This window comes from Bos javanicus, chromosome 12 (assembly GCF_032452875.1).
Source record: "Bos javanicus breed banteng chromosome 12, ARS-OSU_banteng_1.0, whole genome shotgun sequence".
In the NCBI taxonomy this organism is placed as follows: Eukaryota; Metazoa; Chordata; class Mammalia; order Artiodactyla; family Bovidae; genus Bos; species Bos javanicus.
Genome location: NC_083879.1, coordinates 71,311,887 through 71,331,128, shown reverse-complemented (window position 1 = coordinate 71,331,128; position 19,242 = coordinate 71,311,887). Strand labels below are relative to the sequence as shown.

The following is a 19,242-nucleotide window of genomic DNA, read 5'->3' as shown; positions in this document are numbered from 1 at the left end:
GGCAGATTCTTTACTGCCTGAGTCACTAGGGAAGCCTTGCATGGGGAGCTTGTATATTTTGGAAAATAACCCTTTTGTCAGTTGTTTCATTTGCTATTATTTTCTCCCATTCTGCGGGTTGGAAAAATGATCCCACTTTTTTTTTTTAATATACTGTAAAACACTCTATAGTCTCAAAGCATTTAAGCACCTGTTCTCTCATCTGATCCCTGTAATGAGTGTGAGGAAACTGGCAGAGCTGTAATCCCTGCTCTACACACAGGTGAGGACCTGAGGCAAAGAGGCCTCGGGGGACATAAGGCCACATGAATGCTAAGTGCCTCCTCCATCGATTCAAACTGATCCAGGCGCCTAGAACTAAGATATTAGGATTTTGTAACTTCTGGGCTATATTAAGTGATTTCATGAGTAGATTAATAACACCTTTGTTACACACCAGGAGCAAAGAAACTTCAAAAAACTTCAACCAGGTCTGCTTCATCACAGAACAGAATGAATGACAGGCATTTATTCTTTGTTTGAGTTGAACTGTGTCACCTCCAATTTTACATGTTGAAGTCCTAAACCTGCCAGTACCTCAGAATGTGACTGCATTTGGAGACAGGCTCTTTAAAGAGGCAAAAAGTTAAAATGAAGTCAAACAGGTGGATCCTAATCTAATAGACTGGAGTTCTTACAAGAAGAGAGGATCCGTACATAGGTACAAACAGAGGGAAGGCCCTATGACGACACAGAGGGAAGACTGCATCTCCAAGCCAAGGAGAGAGACCTCAGAGGAAACCAACCCTACTGACACCTTGACCTCAGATGTCCATCCTCCAGGGCTGTGAGAAAATAAATTTATGTTGTTTAAGTCGTCTACTCTGTGGTACTTTGTATGGCAGTCCTAGCAAACTAATGCCCCTTCAGCTTTGTGTATCTGAAATGTAATTTCTTTGTTATCTCATGGATCATCTAAAAGGGTCAATCAGACAGTGATTCAGCTCCCCTGAACTATGTATTTTTTAAAAAATGTGACTTGGAAGCACCTTTTGTCACCTGTTGAGTTTTCTTTTCAGATGAATGAATTCTGTTCTATTAGAGTGAAAATTTTGATGACTTAGGCTAACGCTCCTGGTGTTATAGCTCTGAACAATGCATGGGTATCTGATGCTTGCAATCCAAAACCTGATATTCTGACAGCTTACCTAAGAGGATGCAGAGTATGCAGAAATAATGTCAAGAAGATGTTCAACTGGGATGAGGATCAAGAAATGCATTTTTTTTTTTTTTTCTGTAGAGGTGACCTGACCCAGTGGCAGGACTCCAACTCAAGAGTGAGGTTCTGCCACTCTGTGAACTTGCATGATGGCCCCATCTTGGCTACCACGTGAAAGAAGCAGTGTTCCCAGAATTGACACAGAACACAGTACCTAGGGTGGCCCTCAGCCTCCCCCAGCAATTGCCCCCTTGTGCTTCCGGGACCAGCTTTGTGACCTTAGGTGAGCCCTGGACCCACTCTCCCCAACCATGACATGGATAAAAATGGACCATGATGAGATTACGTGAAATCATACATGTGAGAACAATGTAAAATAAATTGAGAAGAACTACACAAATGTAACTTACCCTGAATATTGTTAGAATAGGTGCAGGATTACTAGACCAGGAAGCACAAGATTTCTAATTCTATGACCCATGTCTGTTTTTATATGTATGTTACACTTGATTTAAAACATTTACTGAAAGAAAAGATTTCTCATTCTCTGTCTGCTGCAAACTAACTTAACACCAATTATATACATAGGGCCACCTTCCTTCTAAGGGGCCTTAGGTTCATCACCTGTAAAATGAGGTTGTTGAAACCTATTATCTTATGTGATTTGGATCTATCAGAAGTTCTGTGATCTATTTCTCATTATTCAATGTCTTGATAATATATAATGATAACACACTGTTTAAATGAAAACTCTGACACAGGTGGATACACCTCTTTCTGATGTGAAATGCCTACGGTGGAAAGACCAAAAGGGTTTGGGAGATTCCTGCTTGGTTTGTGATTTTCTCACCCGGAAAATGACAAATGCTTATCAAGTCTTCAATGACTGGCAGACACTCGAATTAATGAAAGTGCTCTGTGAATTTCAAGCATTAAAAAAATATATACGGTGATATATGGCTCAGATGGTAAAGAATTTGTCCTCAATGTGGGAGACTGGAGTTCGAGCCCTGGGTTGGGAAGATCCCCGGAGAAGGGAATGGCAACCCACTCCAGTGTTCTTGCCTGGAAAATTCCATGGACAGAGGAGACTAGCAGGCTACAGACAATGGTGTTGCAGAGTCAAACGTGACTTGACGACTAACACACACACTCTATGCTGCTGCTGCTGCTGCTGCTGCTAAGTCGCTTCAGTAGTGTCTGACTCTGTGCCACCCCATAGCCCACCAGGCTCCCCGTCCCTGAGATTCTCCAGGCAAGAACACTGGAGTGGGTTACCGTTTCCTTCTCCAATGCATGAAAGTGAAAAGTGAAAGTGAAGTCACTCAGTCGTGCCTGACTCTTAGCAACCCCATGGACTGCAGCCTATCAGGCTCCTCTATCCATGGGATTTTCCAGGCAAGACTACTGGAGTGGGTTGCCATTGCCTTGTCCACACACACTCTATACTTGCATACAATATAAGTACTTTGGAAATGTTCACAACTCAGACTTCCTTGTCCCTAAACCTAAGTATGAACTCTAACTCTGCCATCTCTTCAGTCAGCTCTGCAACCCAGAAAGTCTCCTACAGTATGAGCAGTGGACGGTACTGCTCTGCATTTCCTCATTTCTAAGGAGGGTTGAGATGAGACAGTGATGAACTAAGGCCACATTTTAGATACATCTTTTATATAGTAGTACTTAGGATACTGGGACATGTTTTCTTTGAGACATTTAAAATATTAAACTAGTAATCCTATTCTACTTACAAGTGAAAATCTGGGAAATGCACAAAAGTATGAAGAATAGAAAACACACCCATAATTTAATACTTAGAGATGAGTTTTCTATGGGGAAGCCTTACCACAGGCAGCTGGAAGCCTTATCCCACCAAAAACCACACATGTCAAGGGTCAAGAACACCAGACCTTCCTTCCCTCCATCTTCCCATCAACCCTATTCCCACTCCCACCTTCTTCCAGAAAAACTTACAGATGGCTGTCTGACAATGGCTAAGTCTCTTAAACTAGACCTCAGTTACCATCTCACCTTTCTTAGGAAGATGTCATGTGACCTGTGTTACCCATCGAGCACCTTCCTCACACCATGCACAGTGCTTAGTGCTTCACACACCTCATCTCTGAGAAAGTGCTCTGTAAACCTTCAAGCACAATTCAGATTACAGTGTGACGGTATTGTGAGTTCTTGATTTGTCCTGATGACAATTTCACTTTCTAGAAGGTAGAGGAAGCCTGGGGGTGTTGAGTGGCAAATACACCTAAGTCTAAACAACAAATAATTAGGGAGAAGCTGACAGTATCATGTAGAAGTTTTCTTCACAGATTAGAAAACAGAAGAGACCTACACCTTTCCCTGGAGGATCTTCCTAGAATAAGAATGTTTCAAAAATTATCCCCTGAAATCTCAAATTTCCTGGATATTCCTTGACAGAACTTGCATCACAAATATGCTGAGCACCAATCAAAATGAATGTAAAGGGTTTGCAAAATGAGAGTGGTCTGTGCTCTATGAGAATCTAAACCCAGAGTCCAGAAGTGTGGAAGTCCAATCTGAAATCTCTGTCACAGGCACATGTGTGTGCACACAGAAGGGTGCACACATGCTGACCCCACCCCCACCACTGCTGCAGATTCTCAGCAGACCTGCTCTTAACCCGCCTTGTGTTGTTAAGACCCATTCATGAAGCTTAGTCTCTAGAGGTTTATAAGGCCACAGAGTGCTTGTTATCAGACCCCTGATAGAGATCTTGTGAAGAAGGAACCTGAAGACAAACTTTAATGACAACTGCCTGTCCTATTTTGCTCTTTCAGTGAGGACAGCTACTTCCTCCTTGCCCAGTTGTTGCACCATTTTGTAAAACAGACTGTTTCTATTCTGCAGCAAATTATTTGGCTGACCAGTTTCTTTCCGTTCCCCTGAATCCAAAACCTGTAAACAGCAAAAAGAAACCCATTAGTACATAATGTCTCCAAGTAACATATTATAACTCAGACAATATTTCAAAAAGTGGCAGGATAGGGAAACAGAAAATCTATTTGGGTAGTAGGGCTGGCTGATGTTTTAATAGTTTGATTAATTTGTTTTACTAGGCAGACAAAGGCCTAACCTGACCTTTTAATATTATAATGTTATAGGAAATAAAGAAAATAGAAGCTTTAGACTATGGCTACTGGTACTCTATAGCATCTTATTTTCTCTTCAGGGCATTTGGGGTTTTATCATTAGCACTTTTAGCACTCAGACTCTGAGCTTTGAGGAAATTTTTACAGATACACAGAGTTGGCAAATGTGTTCATTCAAGAAAATCAAACTCCATTTACCTAAAAAATAGGTTAATGTCATACAAACCAGAGGGCAGTGCCCTGACAACAAATTAATGGTCGATTTGAGAATCTGAGCAATATTTGGGGAAAAAAGCAAATGCTCCCAGGATTTCTTAAGGATCCTGGATTGTGTCAGCTTCTAAGAGGAACAGAATCCTTGTCCAAGGGGTTGAGATGCTTCTTGAAGCTGGATGTGGTCATAGTGTATTCTTCTGAAAGAGAAATCCTGGCAAAAGGAGCTGGTACATAAGCAGCTTTTGAAAAACTGCTTTGCACAGAAGAAATATCTAGAAATCCACTTTTCTCTTTGGATAAGGCTAAAGAAGCAAGAAAGAATTTGAGCTCCAAATTCCAGTGATCATGGCCTACAGAGCACATGGGTCCAGCCCAACCTGAACTGCCTAGGATCTGAATCTATTTCCACAAATTATCTTTCTTTTCTTGTTTCTTTCTTTCTTTCTTCAGCTGCTTCCCTTTCACCCCTTTTACTGCTCATTAATAAGTCTGCTAAATGCAAACTGAAAGGGAGAGGAAGGGGTCCTTCACTCTGCCTTTCTACTTATTAGTGACTTTGGTTAATGATTCTGGACGGGGGAAAAGTGTCTGAAAAAATTGGCCCAAGTGATATAATTATAAAAACAGTTCTGATGTTCAGTAGTATTTAATTCTTCATTTAGGTCATATTTGGAATAAATGCATATTAAGAGAATATGCTGGATGGGCTTCCCTGGTGGCTCAGTGGTAAAAGAATCTGCCTACCAGTGCAGGAGTCTTGTGTTCCATCCCTGGTCCAGAAAGATTGCACATCCCACAGAGCAACTAAGCCCATGTCCCATAACTACAGAGCATGTGGTCTAGAGCCTGGGAGCCTCAACTATTGAGCCCACATGCCTAGAGCCCGTGCTCCACAACAAGAGAGCCCATGCAATGAGAAGTCTGCACACTGCAATGAAGAGTAGCTCCCACTCGCTGCAACTAGAGAAAAGTCTGTGCAGCAAGGAAGACCCAGCAAGAACAGAATATGCAGGAACTCTAAATAAGACATAGTTTCTCCCCCCCCCCCAACAGTTAATTTTATCCTTTGCATTTAATTGGAAACACCTATTAGTCTCATAAATGCCATTTTCTTGTTAATCATTTGTTTACTACTGTGAATCACTGCTAAGGACAGCTTTCTCAAAAGAGTCTGAGAATAATCGAATCTGTTCCATCCACTTAATGGACTTCCAAGGCAACTCAGTGGGTAAAGAATCTGCCTGCAAACAAGGAGACACAAGAGACACAGGTTTGATCCCTGGGTTGGGAAGATCCCCTGGAGAAGGGCATGGCAACCCATTCTAGTATTCTTGCCTGGAAAATCATATGGACAGTGGGGATGGTAAAGAGTCGGACATGACTGGGCAACTTTCGCTTTCACATCTGCATAACAATTTAAATGTTCGGTGAAAGTTGCTCAGTCATGTCTGACTCTTTATTACCCCATGGGACTGTAGTCCACCAGGCTCCTCTGTCCATGGAATTCTCCATGTAAGAATTCTGGAGTGGGTAGCCATCTCCTTCTGCAGGGGATCTTCCTGACCCAGGGATTAAACTCAGGTTTCCTGTATCGCAGGTGGAATCTTTACCATCTGTGCCACCAGGGAAGCCCTGTAACTTGGCATGTCAATTTAGATGTCTCAAATGTGCAATTCTACTTAAGCATAGATAACAGAACATAACTACCACTCCTGACGTTGAAGAAGAAAAACTGCAGTTTTAAAACACTGGTCTCCACACATCTACATCAATTAATCTATGAAACAGTACACAAGAATTGGAAAAAAGACAGTTTCTATGGTAAATAGTACTGGAAAAGCAGAACACCTGAAAATATTGGAAATTAAACACTCCCTCACATCATGCACAAAAATAAACTCAAAATGGCTTCAAGATCTAATATAAGGCTGGGAATTATAAAACTAAATGAAAATACAGGCAAAAGACTCTGACATAAATCACAGCAATTTTTTTTTTTTGATTAGTCTCCGAAAGCAAAAGAAATAAAAGGAAAAACAAATGGAACCTAATAAAACTTAAAAGCCAAGGCTCACATAGGGGCTACAAGAGCTGAGATGGGACACAGACTGAAAAAAGGCCAGAAATAGAATTTTACCAACTTAGCCTTTACATTTACTGGTTTAGTCAAAGACTCTAGATATTTTAGAATAAATAAACATAAAGCAAATCCAAATTCTTGTTATGTACAGAAAAATAGGTATAACTTTGGATTTTTAACATTCCTTATAAGAAAAAGCTCCTACAATCTCCCGTTAGGTCCCCAACTCTTCTCATAACCCAAGATAAACTATAAACTAAAACACATATTCAAGTTGGTATGATAACAATCCCTGAACCCATAGGATCTCTCCAGGAACCCCAACCCTGAATTGTTTATAAAGCTCTAGTAGGTTAAGTACAAATACATTATGTTGGATGAGTAAGTCAGTTACATAAGCTCAATGAAGATGTGTTTATGAAGCCTGTTTATGTGCAGATATTCCAGACAGCTGTCCTAGACATAAAAGTGAAATGGACCAACTGCAAGATAATTTGATCCATTTTCACTGGCAGGATGTCATCAGTGATAAAGAAGAATGCAGCGAGAGGTGGGTCAGTGCACCAAGAGGTGGTGGTGCTCAGGAGAGGATGGAGGAGAAGCCTGATAAGAAAGATGCTGGGAAGTGATGACAACAATGGAGAGAGATCCCAGTGTGCAACAAGTAGAGTGGGGAGGGGAAGGTCTGAGTGTCAGATTTGTCTCTGGCTGCCAGGTGATGACACGGGACAGCTGTCCAATCCTGGAAGGTGGGTCCTCATCAGTAAAATGGGTGCCTGTGATTTTCTCAGTTCTGGACAATGTGGCAAGTATTAACTCAAAATCCTGTCTTGGGTCTTTAAATAGTAAATCATTCTTCTCAGTGGGGTGAGATGAAGGCTGGGTTAGGGTGACCTCCACAGCCACTCTCCCAAAGCTGCTGCCTTGCACACAAGCGGCCCCCTCATAAAGTATCTCCCCAACTGTACTTTCTACCTCAGTGTTAGTTATCTTTCCTCTGAAAACTTGAGTGAAATCTCTTGGAGTGTTTTTGAAGGAGCTTTTCTCTTCTCACATGTTCTAATTGTAGCATGTAGGTTTATGAAAGAAAATTTCCATGAATGTGAAAAATAGAATTTAAGTAAAACTCTAGTTAGGTATGAGCTGTTTTATGCTTTTCAGGTGGGGGTGTTACAACCGTTTCTGATTTTCACTTCTGTAGGAAAAATTCTAAGAAGAGGTTTGAGATGAGGAAGAAACAAAGAATATAAAACCAAAAGATGGACTATAAACCCCAATGTTCATCGCAGCACTGTTTATAATAGCCAAGACGTGGAAGCAACCTAGATGTCCATCAGCAGATGAATGGATAAGAAAGCTGTGGTACATATACACAATGGAGTATTACTCAGCCATTAAAAAGAATACATTTGAATCAGTTCTAATGAGGTGGATGAAACTGGAGCCTATTATACAGAGTGAAGTAAGCCAGAAGGAAAAACATAAATACAGTATACTAACGCATATATATGGAATTTAGAAAGATGGTAACAATAACCCGGTGTACGAGACAGCAAAAGAGACACTGATGTATAGAACAGTCTTATGGACTCTGTGGGAGAGGGAGAGGGTGGGAAGATGTGGGAGAATGGCAATGAAACATGTAAAGTATCATGTAGGAAACGAGTTGCCAGTCCAGGTTCAATGCATGATGCTGGATGCTTGGGGCTGGTGCACTGGGACGGCCCAGAGGGATGGTATGGGGAGGGAGGAGGGAGGAGGGTTCGGGATGGGGAACACATGTATACCTGTGGCGGATTCATTTTGATATTTGGCAAAACTAATACAATTATGTAAAGTTTAAAAATAAAATAAAATTGGAAGAAAAAAAAAACAAAAAACAAAAAACAAAAAAAGCAAGAGAGTTCCAGAAAAAAAAAAAAAAAGAGGTGGGATCTGAGTTTCTCAGCTCTGCTTTTGGTTCTTCATCATTCATTTCCAGAGAATTCTCTAACTGAGGACAGTGAAAGTGTTGACCACAGATAACACTATTAGAGCAACTGCAGATTGTCACATGCTTCCTTTGTTCACACTAACAGGAGAATCCGAATGATGTGAAGGCGGCAGTGTGCAGAGACTGGAGGGAAGAGCTGGGCTGTTGGCTGCAGAGAAAGAAGGTCATGAGCACCAAGCTACTCTTAAAAACTACAGGAAGAACCCTCTAGTGGAGACAGAGCAGTGAGTCTTAGGATAAAGAGCATTTCTAATTTGTCTGTCTTGCTCCACTGTTGTGGCAACAGAGAAAGTAAGGAAGATTATATGAGATGTCATTATGACTCCATCATGTTTAATAAACTTAATATTGAGAGAACTTCTTTGTGAAATAGAATTTTAAGCCTGACACATGAATGGTGCTTAATGAACCAAAGCACGGTAAATCCCTTCAAAGAGACAGCAGATAAACAAAGCTATTATTTAAGTCACACCTGTTTCCCAACAAGCCCTTTCTCTGATTTAATTACAGTGAAGAAAACCATATCCATCTAATCATTTCAAGATTTTTTATAAAAGTGACAATTTGGAAAATATATAGATGTCTAAGTTTGAGATTAATTATGCTCTATCCCTATGATGAAATTTTAGGCAGCTTTAAGAACTGAGCTGTGGAAAATAAATGACATGGGGAATTTTAAGAATACATAAAAATTCTAGTAATGAAATATTCTGTTTTGCATAATAAAACAAATTACTAAAATGGTTCTAATACTATCCAAATAATATTATAGCATTATATAACTGCCACTTTCGGGTAATGGGTATTTTTTAATTTTCCTTTTATGAGATTTTCTTTTATTTTCCTATTTCTACCTTGTACATTTATTGCTTTTTTATAACAAAAATATATTTTTATGGATTAGATTCAATTAAAAATAGAATTAAAAAAACATATTCATCTATCTTTCTGTAGAAGTATTCACATGCAATAAAATGTAATTATTACACCTTATCACTTGCAATGATAGGACTTTATGGTGACAACCCTGTCAGTTATGCCCTTCATCAGCATCTGTCACTTTCCCAGCTACTCCTTGAGGTCAGTCACCCGCCCTCTGGAGCATCAGGCTTTGAAGCAGATTGACTTGTCTTTATATCCACATTAAAGTTTTCAGAATACACAGTCACCTGTTTTCCAGAAAGGAAGGAGATACAGTCATCCCTCAGTGTGGGTACAATTCCAGAACACTGGAATGAAGTGAATATGGCAGTAAAGTGAGTCATATGAATGTTCTGGTTTCCCAGAACATACAGAAGTTATGTTTGCATGACACTGGCCTATCAAGTGTGCAATAGCATTATGTCTGAGAAAACAATGTACAGACCTTAATCTAAAAACAATGCATTGCTAAAAAAGAAATACTAACCAACAGAGGAGACTTCAGCAAGTCATAGCAGTAGCATTGATGTTACAGATCACCAGAGCAACTATAACGGTTGTGAAAAAGTTTGACATATAATGAGAATTACCAAAAGATGAGACAGAGTCATGGAATGATCAAGTACTGTTTGAAAACTGGTGTCCATAGACTTGTTCAATGCAGGGTTATGATAAACTCTCAATTTGTAAAAATGCAGTATCTGGGAAGTGCAATAAAACATGGTATGTCTATTTCTAAAGCAAGAAATACAAATAAGTTTCAAATTGGGAAAGGAGCATGCCAAGGCTGTATATTGTCATTCTGCTTATTTAATGTATATGCATATCATGCATAATGTCAGGCTGGATGAAGCTTGAGCTGGAATCAAGATTGCCAGTAGAAATATCAATAACTTCGGATATGCAGATGACACCACTCTATGGAAGAAAGCAAAGAGGAACTAAAGATCCTCTTGATGAAGGTGAAAAGAGGAGAGTGAAAAAGCTCTTAAAACTTAACATTCAAAAGATGAAGATCCTGGCATCCAGTCCCATCATTTCATGGCAAATAGATGGGGAAACAATGGAAACAGTGACAGACTTTTGTTTCTTGGGCTCCAAAATCACTGTGGACAGTGACTGCAACCATGAATTAAAAAGACACTTGCTCCTTGGAAGAGAAGCTATGATAAACTAAGACAACATATTAAAAAGCTGAGACATTACTTTGCTGACAAACGTCCATCTAGTCAAAGCTATATTATTTTTCCAGTAGTCATGTATGGATGTGAGAGTTGGACCATAAAGAAGGCAGAGTGCCAAAGAATTGTGCTTTCAAACTGTGGTGCTGGAGAAGACTCCTGAGAGTCCCTTGGACTGAGAGAATATCAAAGCAGTCAATCATATAGGAAATCAACCCTGAATATCCATTGGAAGGACTGATGCTGAAGCTCCACTATTTTGGCCACCTGATATGAAGAGCTGACTCACTGGAAAAGACTCTGATGCTGGTAAAGATTGAATGCAAGAGGATAAGGGGATGACAGAGGATGAGATGGTTGGATGGCATCGTGGACTCAACAGACATGAGTTTGAACAAACTGGGATATCGTGAAGGACAGGGAGGCCTGGTATGCTGTACTCCATGGGTTTGTGAATAGTCATACATGACTAAGCAACTAAATAACAACGATTTTCAGGAAAGAGAGGAGAAACTAAGAGAAAATCACATTACTGGAGGTTCCTTTCAAGTTTTATAAGGATTTATGCACAGAAAAATTGAACATAAATGAAAACAACTAAAATGGTGAGGGTCTTACCAATATCTGTCGACAGTCAATGACATTGCTCAACCTGTGTGTGATGGTTAGCACAGTGCAGTGAGCAAATTTCTCACGAATTTTTTTTTGTATTAACTCATCAGTTCTAGAATCAAAGATATTGATTTAGTTCAGTTAAGACAGGAAAATCAGCTTAAGAATTAAAAAATATCATGATACTCTTATGATGTTTTTAAAAATCAATACCTTAACATATAATCTTGTTCCTAAAAAACTAAGTATAAAAAGTCTATTTGGAAATTTACCATTTTCATAAAATGATGGAAAATAATCTTCCCTCAAACTTGCTTGAAATTATAAGGAGCAGGATTTAGGAATCTAACTCTCTCAGAATGCCTCATAACAACATTAACCCCATATAACATGTCTTGGCTTTTCCTTTGTTTTCTGGAATTACTATTACCAAGAAATACCAATGGGGCCAAAAGAACACTTAGAAACATTCCTAAGCATCACTAAATGTTTTCCATTTACCACATTTAGAAGTCAGATTCAAAGTTTCCTGGGTCTCAGCTCCATACCTTGGATCCACGTTTGATGTGGCTTTGTCAATAATCAATATCTGATTTTTCTTGAGAATAGCCCTGGCAAGGCACACCAGTTGTCTCTGTCCAACACTCAAGTTCAATCCAGATTCTGCTAATTCAGTATTCATTTTATCAGGAAGACTTTCGATGGTGTCTTTAAGTTGCGCCTGTGGATACAGAAAGAATGGCATTTTCCTAAGCAAACTGTTACCGAAGTTGAAAAGCCTCTTACACATTAGAACTTTAACATCCTCAGGACTTCTTATGTATCTTACATGTACAACCAGGTGAAGGGGAGAGCTCTTTCCAAAAAGCGTTCACTGAGAAAGATGATGGAGTCAAGTCAGGACAGAAAGGTCTCAATGTCACCCATCCCCACCACAGGGTATCCTCCAGAAACCCCACCTAGGGTTTAAAGAAGTCTCTCAAAAAATGAAGCTATTTCTCTCAATGTGGTTTAAACAGAAAAATTAAAACAATATTCATGGTTGACTCAAGTTTCCCAAAGTTCATTTTGCATAGGAGTTGGTACAATAAAGAGAAACTTCAAAAATTTTTACAGTAAAGTCTTTTTCTCTGAAGATAAAATCTTACCAGCACTTTATCATTTGGTGAAGTTTAAAATACACAAATTCAAACAATGGCAAATACAACCTATACATTAGTAATCCTGGAACCTGCTCTGGTGATGGTTCTTTCCCAAATTTAATTCTATAAATAGTGGAGCAATAAAGTGCATTTTCCTCAGTGTCATAATGTCTCACAGTGAATGAAAACTTATGAGAAATAAGATACAACATCTTATTTCCCCCAGAATATGGATATAGGTGATGTTTATATTACTCTATCTTCATAAAATTGTACTCATGGATTAGAAAAAAACAAACTTTTAATTGCCAAATATAATCTGAAAGTACATTTGGTGGCAGGGGTCAGTTCAATAAATATTTATTTTGGAAAAATATTATAGAGCAAGAACCAAACTCAAAGAACAAAGAAGAAATACACTTCAAATTAAGAGATCAACAGATTGATGAGTGATGGCTGATAAGTTATCTGACACATTATAATGTCAGATAGCAACACACCAAGAGTCAGTGAGCAGTGTTTTAATTTTTTCACTTTTAAGGTATCCTAAATGCTGGAGCAAGTCTATAAATGTGAACCTGAACTGTGTTCCTGATGGAGTCTAATCCCATGAAAGGGGAATTCTGAGTTAGGATTAAATATGGTATTGGTGGGTAATGTTAGCATGAAAAGTACACAAAATCTAAAGGGTAAGATTCAGACTGTGATGGAAGTGGTTGGACTTACTTAAGACTGATATCCTGACTCACACTTGCCTCTGACTTGGATGACATCTCATCACTAATTTGATTTTATTCTTTCCTTCGAGTTTGCCCATGTCTACTTCATGAGGACAAAGGGTTGTGAGGGGAAATGTTTTTCAGAAAATGCTGTTTTCTGAGACTCTGTCTTCATTTCTACATCAGGGATGGTTATGAGAATATATGAATATGAAGGCCTTCTGTAGTGTAATGATAAAATCAAATTATAATTAAGTGTTAAAATGGGAAAAAAGGACAATAGAAGCAGTAGACAATAATAACTAGGAGTCACAACTAGAGAATCTGAAAACACACTAGATAATAGTATAATATTACATTGAGCTTATTAATTGAGATAACTGTGTTAAGACATATAAGAGAATATCCTTGTTCTTACAAGGTGTACATTTATGTATTTAAAGGTGAAATCCAACTTTTAATAAACATTTCTACAACTTACAGATGTTAAGATGTGTACCTCTTAACACTGATAGAGTATAAAATGAATCAGTACATGTAGAATTTATGGCAGATAAAATAGATACTGTCCATTATTAATAATTGCCAGCTAGTACACTTCATGTTCTGTTTCATTTTCCTCCTGTGCATGTGTCAGCACTGAGACCTTGTTACATATGCATTGGCTTATTTTCCATCTTCTCCAAGAGAATTTAAGCTCCAAAAGGGTAGAGACTTTGTCTTTTGATGACTGTGATAGCCCCAGAGTTTGCAACAATGCCTGTCTAACAAGCTCTCAGTAGATATTTGTTGGCTGTATGAATGAAGGCATAAGTGAATCTCATTGTGTGACACATTTGTTCATATAAATTAGAACACAAATCCACATAGATAAATAATTTTTATAAAACACTATTTTCTTATTAAGTGTAAGTGTAAAAGGAATATATTCTTATAACAATTAACTGGGTCCAAGGTACCACAACATCACACTTTAAAGAGTGGAAAGCACTGAAAAAAGTTATGATTTAATATGCATATAATATGAATAATACTATTCAAAATTATACATCTCAGTACAGAATTCTTCAGATTGTTTTTGAGCTTTGGAAAATAATAGAGTATAGCAACATTGAAAAACACACTGAAATTGAAGGCACCCTAATTCTATCACCATAAACATTTCACTGTAACCTACTACATGTACTCTATCTACCAACCAGGCACCAACATCCCTCACAGGAGGTCAACACAGATGTCATATAGTTTATATATTTTGTGGAACCTTATTACTTTTCAAAAAGAAAGGCTGCTGTGGGCTGAAAGGAGACAGGGAAATGCAATCAACAGATAGGGAAGAGCTTTTACTAGAGCAGGACCGGCAGGAAAGAAAGTAAAAGGACACCCCATTCACCTAAATACAAGGCCTGGCAAATGGCATGTGACCTGTCCCACAGCCAGGACTGAACCACGTGGTTCCTGATGCACAGGCTGCTGATGCCCAGGTTTCTGTATCTTAGTTTCCTGTGTGCTGAGACACACTTCTGTCCAAACAGAGACACTATCAATATCGAACATTTGACTGCATGATTTCTTCCCCAGTTTTGACAGGACAGACCACGTGCTTAACTTCATAGTCCAGAATCTAAGCTGTTTTGTTTTTATTTTTTAGCAGAAGAAACACATTGATGATTCATTTTGAGAGTTTTATCTATTGTGATAAAAAGGACAGAAATGGTATGGACCTAACAGAAGCAGAAGATATTAAGAAGAGATGGCAAGAATACACAGTAGAACTGTACAAAAAAATCTTCACAACCCAGATAATCACGATGGTGTGATCACTGACCTAGAGCCAGACATCCTGGAATGTGAAGTCAAGTGGACCTTAGAAAGCATCACTATGAACAAAGCTAGTGAAGGTGATGGAATTCCAGTTGAGCTATTCCAAATCCTGAAAGATGATGCTGTGACAGTGCTATACTCAATATGCCAGCAAATTTGGAAAACTCAGCAGTGGCCACAGGACTGGAAAAGGTCAGTTTTCATTCCAATATCAAAGAAAGGCAATGCCAAAGAATGCTCAAACTACCACACAATTACACTCATCTCATAGGCTAGTAAAGTAATGCTCAAAATTCTCCAAGCCAGGCTTCAGCAATATGTGAACCGTGAACTTCCTGATGTTCAAGCTGGTTTTAGAAAAGGCAGAGGAACCAGAGATCAAATTGCCAACATCTGCTGGATCATGGAAAAAGCAAGAGAGTTCCAGAAAAACATCTATTTCTGCTTTATTGACTATGCCAAAGCCTTTGACTGTGTGGATCACAATAAACCGTGGGAAATTCTGAAAGATATAGGAATACCATACCACCTGATTTGCCTCTTGAGAAATTTGTATGCAGGTCAAGAAGCAACAGTTAGAACTGGACATGGAACAACAGACTGCTTCCAAATAGGAAAAAGAGTACGTCAGGGCTATATATTGTCACCCTGTTTATTTAACTTATATGTAGAGTACATCATGAGAAATGCTGGACTGGAAGAAACACAAGCTGGAATCAAGATTGCTGGGAGAAATATCAATAACCTCAGACATGCAGATGACACCACTCTTATGGCAGAGTGAAGAGGAACTAAAAAGCCTCTTGATGAAAGTGAAAGTGGAGAGTGAAAAAGTTGGCTTAAATGAAAATGAAGATTTTGAAGATGAAATGAAGATCATGGCATCCAGTCCCATCACTTCATGGGAAATAGATGGGAAACAGTGGAAACAGTGTCAGACTTTATTTTTGGGGCTCCAAAATCACTGCAGATGGTGACTGCAGCCATGAAATTAAAAGACGCTTACTCCTTGGAAGGAAAGTTATGACCAACCTAGATAGCATATTCAAAAGCAGAGACATTGCTTTGCCAACAAAGGTTCATCTAGTCAAGGCTATGGTTTTTCCAGTGGTCACGTATGGATGTGAGAGTTGGACTGTGAAGAAGGCTGAACGCCGAAGAATTGATGCTTTTGAACTGTGGTGTTGGAAAAGACTCTTAAGTGTCCCTTGGACTGCAAGGAGATCCAACCAGTCCATTCTGAAGGAGATCAGCCCTGGGATTTCTTTGGAAGGAATGATGCTAAAGCTGAAACTGCAGTACTTTGGCCACCTCATGCGAAGAGTTGACTCATTGGAAAAGACTCTGATGCTGGGAGGGATTGGGGGCAAGAGGAGAAGGGAACACAGAGGATGAGATGGCTGGATGGCATCACTGACTCGATGGACATGAGTCTGAGTGAACTCCGGGAGTTGGTGATGGACAGGGAGGCCTGCCGTGCTGCGATTTATGGGGTCACAAAGAGTCGGACACGACTGAGTGACTGATCTGATATCATCTTCAGCATATTTTGAAAAATAACCAAGATAAGATGGGCAGCATCCATGGGACTGCCTCCCTTCTGAATGTCCATCTCTTCCAAGGAATAAGAAGGAAACAGAATTAGAGGACTTTTAAAGAGGAAAATATAGCGGTTCTCTCCTACTGACTCTCAGGCCCCCCCCTGGGAGTTTGGGTTCACATGCCCATTTTGGCACCATTTACAAACTAATAACTAGGGTTTTGAGTTCACTTAAAAACTGACCTCACTGACTTAGTAATACCTCTTAGAGTAATGGGCTTTCAGGTGGTTCATTGGTTATGAATCCTCCTACCAATGCAGGAGATTCAAGAGATGTGGGTCCAATTCCTGGTTTGGGAAGATCCCCTGGAGGAGGAACCAGCAACCCACCCCAGTATTTCTTGCCTGGAAAACTCCATGGACAGATGATTCTGGTGGGCTACAGTCCCACAGAGGGTCACAAAAAGTCAGACATGACCAAGCATGCACACGCACACACAGAGTGATAAATCACCCCATTATTCTATTTCTTTAGGAATTTTTCTTTATCACAGCTGTTTGTTTTCAATGAAAGATTTGGTAGGTTTTCTTTAAAACAGTCATAAAGAAGCAGTTTCTAGAGAAACACAGTGATGGGATGATTTCTGTAGATGATATCACCAACATTAAAAAGGTCAATTACAGAAGCAACACATGGAAATCACATACTGGTTTCCATATATTTTTTTAAACCATACTTTTAAAATAGATTCACATCTATCTATTTCTTTTTATAGAAAGCTCCAAATGTAGTTTAAATAAAGGTAGATCTTAGTATTATCTTCCCCTTCTACCACTTCATCATTTTTAGAATTTATATTAACGTTGCCTCTCTGTCCATGGAACAATGTGTCCTAAAATCCTAGAGTAATTTTTCTACCTGAGAATCTGTGAAAAAAGATATAATCTAGGAAACAAATATAAAAATAATTTACCAGTACTTCCAGTTTTTTTTTAAGATGTCATAGTTTCACCATTAAATCTGCCCTGTGAATTCAGTATCAGTGGATCATCCCATTTTTATTATATTTGATGGTTAACTGCTCTCCCCTCTTCTCTTCTAGAATTTCATTATAGACTCACAAACTTAAATAAAGTCAGAGGTGCACTTCTTTTGGGGCAGGAGAAGGTAAAACAATTGGCCCAATTTAAGAAAAGTAATTAGCCTCCAATTAAAATAAATAAATTTAAATTAAAAAAAGTAAAACTTAGAAAACAAAACAAAACAAAACAAAAAACAAAAACAAAAAAAAGAAGAAGAAGAGAAGAAGAAGAAAACAAAATTCCCACATTGCTGGAAAGCTGGGTGGGTGTACTAAGACTCAGTGCTGACATATTTCAGAAACCAGAATTACTGTCCAGAAATTCTCAGGCCTCCAAATCTGCTCACTCACAGTTAATGCTCATCTACATATTACAGATTTCAGAGCTTACCTGGAAAGGTAACATTAAATGACAAACACATCAATTAAAAACAACACAAACAATCACTCAGATTTTGTGTTAACAACAACAACAAAATTAAAGAACTATGCCACACTTCTCTGAAATGAAGAGAGCAATCAAAAATTTAGTAGTTGCTTATTTATGTCAAAGAATGTTTTTCCTATGTTTCCTCTAAAAGTTTTATTGTGTCTGGCCTTATATTTAGGCCTTTAATCCATTTTGAGTTTATTTTTGTATATGGTATTAGGGAGTATTCTAATTTCATTCTTTTACATGTAGCCATCCAATTTTCCCAGCACCACTTATTGAAGAGATGTCTTTTCTCCATTCTATATTCTTGCCTCCTTTGTCATAGATTAGGTGACCATAGGTATGTGAGTTTATCTCTGGGCTTTCTATACTGTTCCATTGATCTATATTTCTGTTTTTTTGTGCCAGTACCATATCATCTTAATTACTGTAGCACTGCACTGAATTTGACAAAAAGTTCATTTGCGTTTTTCTATAACATCTTACGTAACGAACTTTTTGGCCAACTTAATAATGTAGTCTGAAACCAAGGAACCTAATTTCCCCAACTTCATTTTTTCTTAAGATTGCTTTGGCTATTCGGGATCTTTTGTGTTTCCATAAAAATTTTAGCTCTAATTCTATGAAAAACGCAATTGTAATTTGATAGGGATTGTATGGAATCTGTAGATTCTTTGGGTAGTATAGTCATTTTCACAATATTGATTCTTCAAATTCAAGAACATGACATATCCTTCAATCTCTTTATGTCATCTTTGGTTTCCTTTGTCAGTATCTTATGGTTTTCTGAGTACTGATCTTTTGCCTCCTTAGATACGTTTATTCTTAGGTATTTTATACTTTTTATTGCAATGGGAATGGGACTGTTTCCTAATTTCTTTCTGATCTTTTATTGTTAGTGTACAGGAATGCATGTGCTTACATTTTAGAAGCAAAAGACTGAGCTAGGTCCTATGAGGAATTTGAAGACTGTCTACGGCTTAGAAATCTAGAGTCTCAGCCCTCAGTAGAATCGATTTGTAAAATGAGGGCAAATACACAAAATAATTTGCATTAAATATTCAAACCAACAGGAAGTTAATAGTCAAAAATGTTTTGGGAAAACATGACATAAATGACAGAAAATCCTCTAAAAATGAACCTCTCCATATAAAAACTTAGCACATTCTCCAGGGT

General features: G+C 38.5%; 1 protein-coding gene across 1 annotated transcript in view; it reads right to left on the bottom strand.

Annotated features, from left to right (window-relative positions):
- Positions 1-2,575: 2,575 nt before the first annotated feature.
- The window catches only part of LOC133258058 (ATP-binding cassette sub-family C member 4-like), a 119,200-nt gene continuing 102,533 nt past the window's right edge, over positions 2,576-19,242 (bottom strand). Inside the window, exons 23-25 of the mRNA XM_061434397.1 lie at positions 11,875-12,047; positions 11,333-11,438; positions 2,576-4,129 (exon numbers count right to left, since the gene is read on the bottom strand). Coding sequence (XP_061290381.1) covers positions 3,995-4,129; positions 11,333-11,438; positions 11,875-12,047 — 414 coding nt within the window. The 3' untranslated portion in view covers positions 2,576-3,994. The remainder of the gene's footprint in view (positions 4,130-11,332; positions 11,439-11,874; positions 12,048-19,242) is intronic.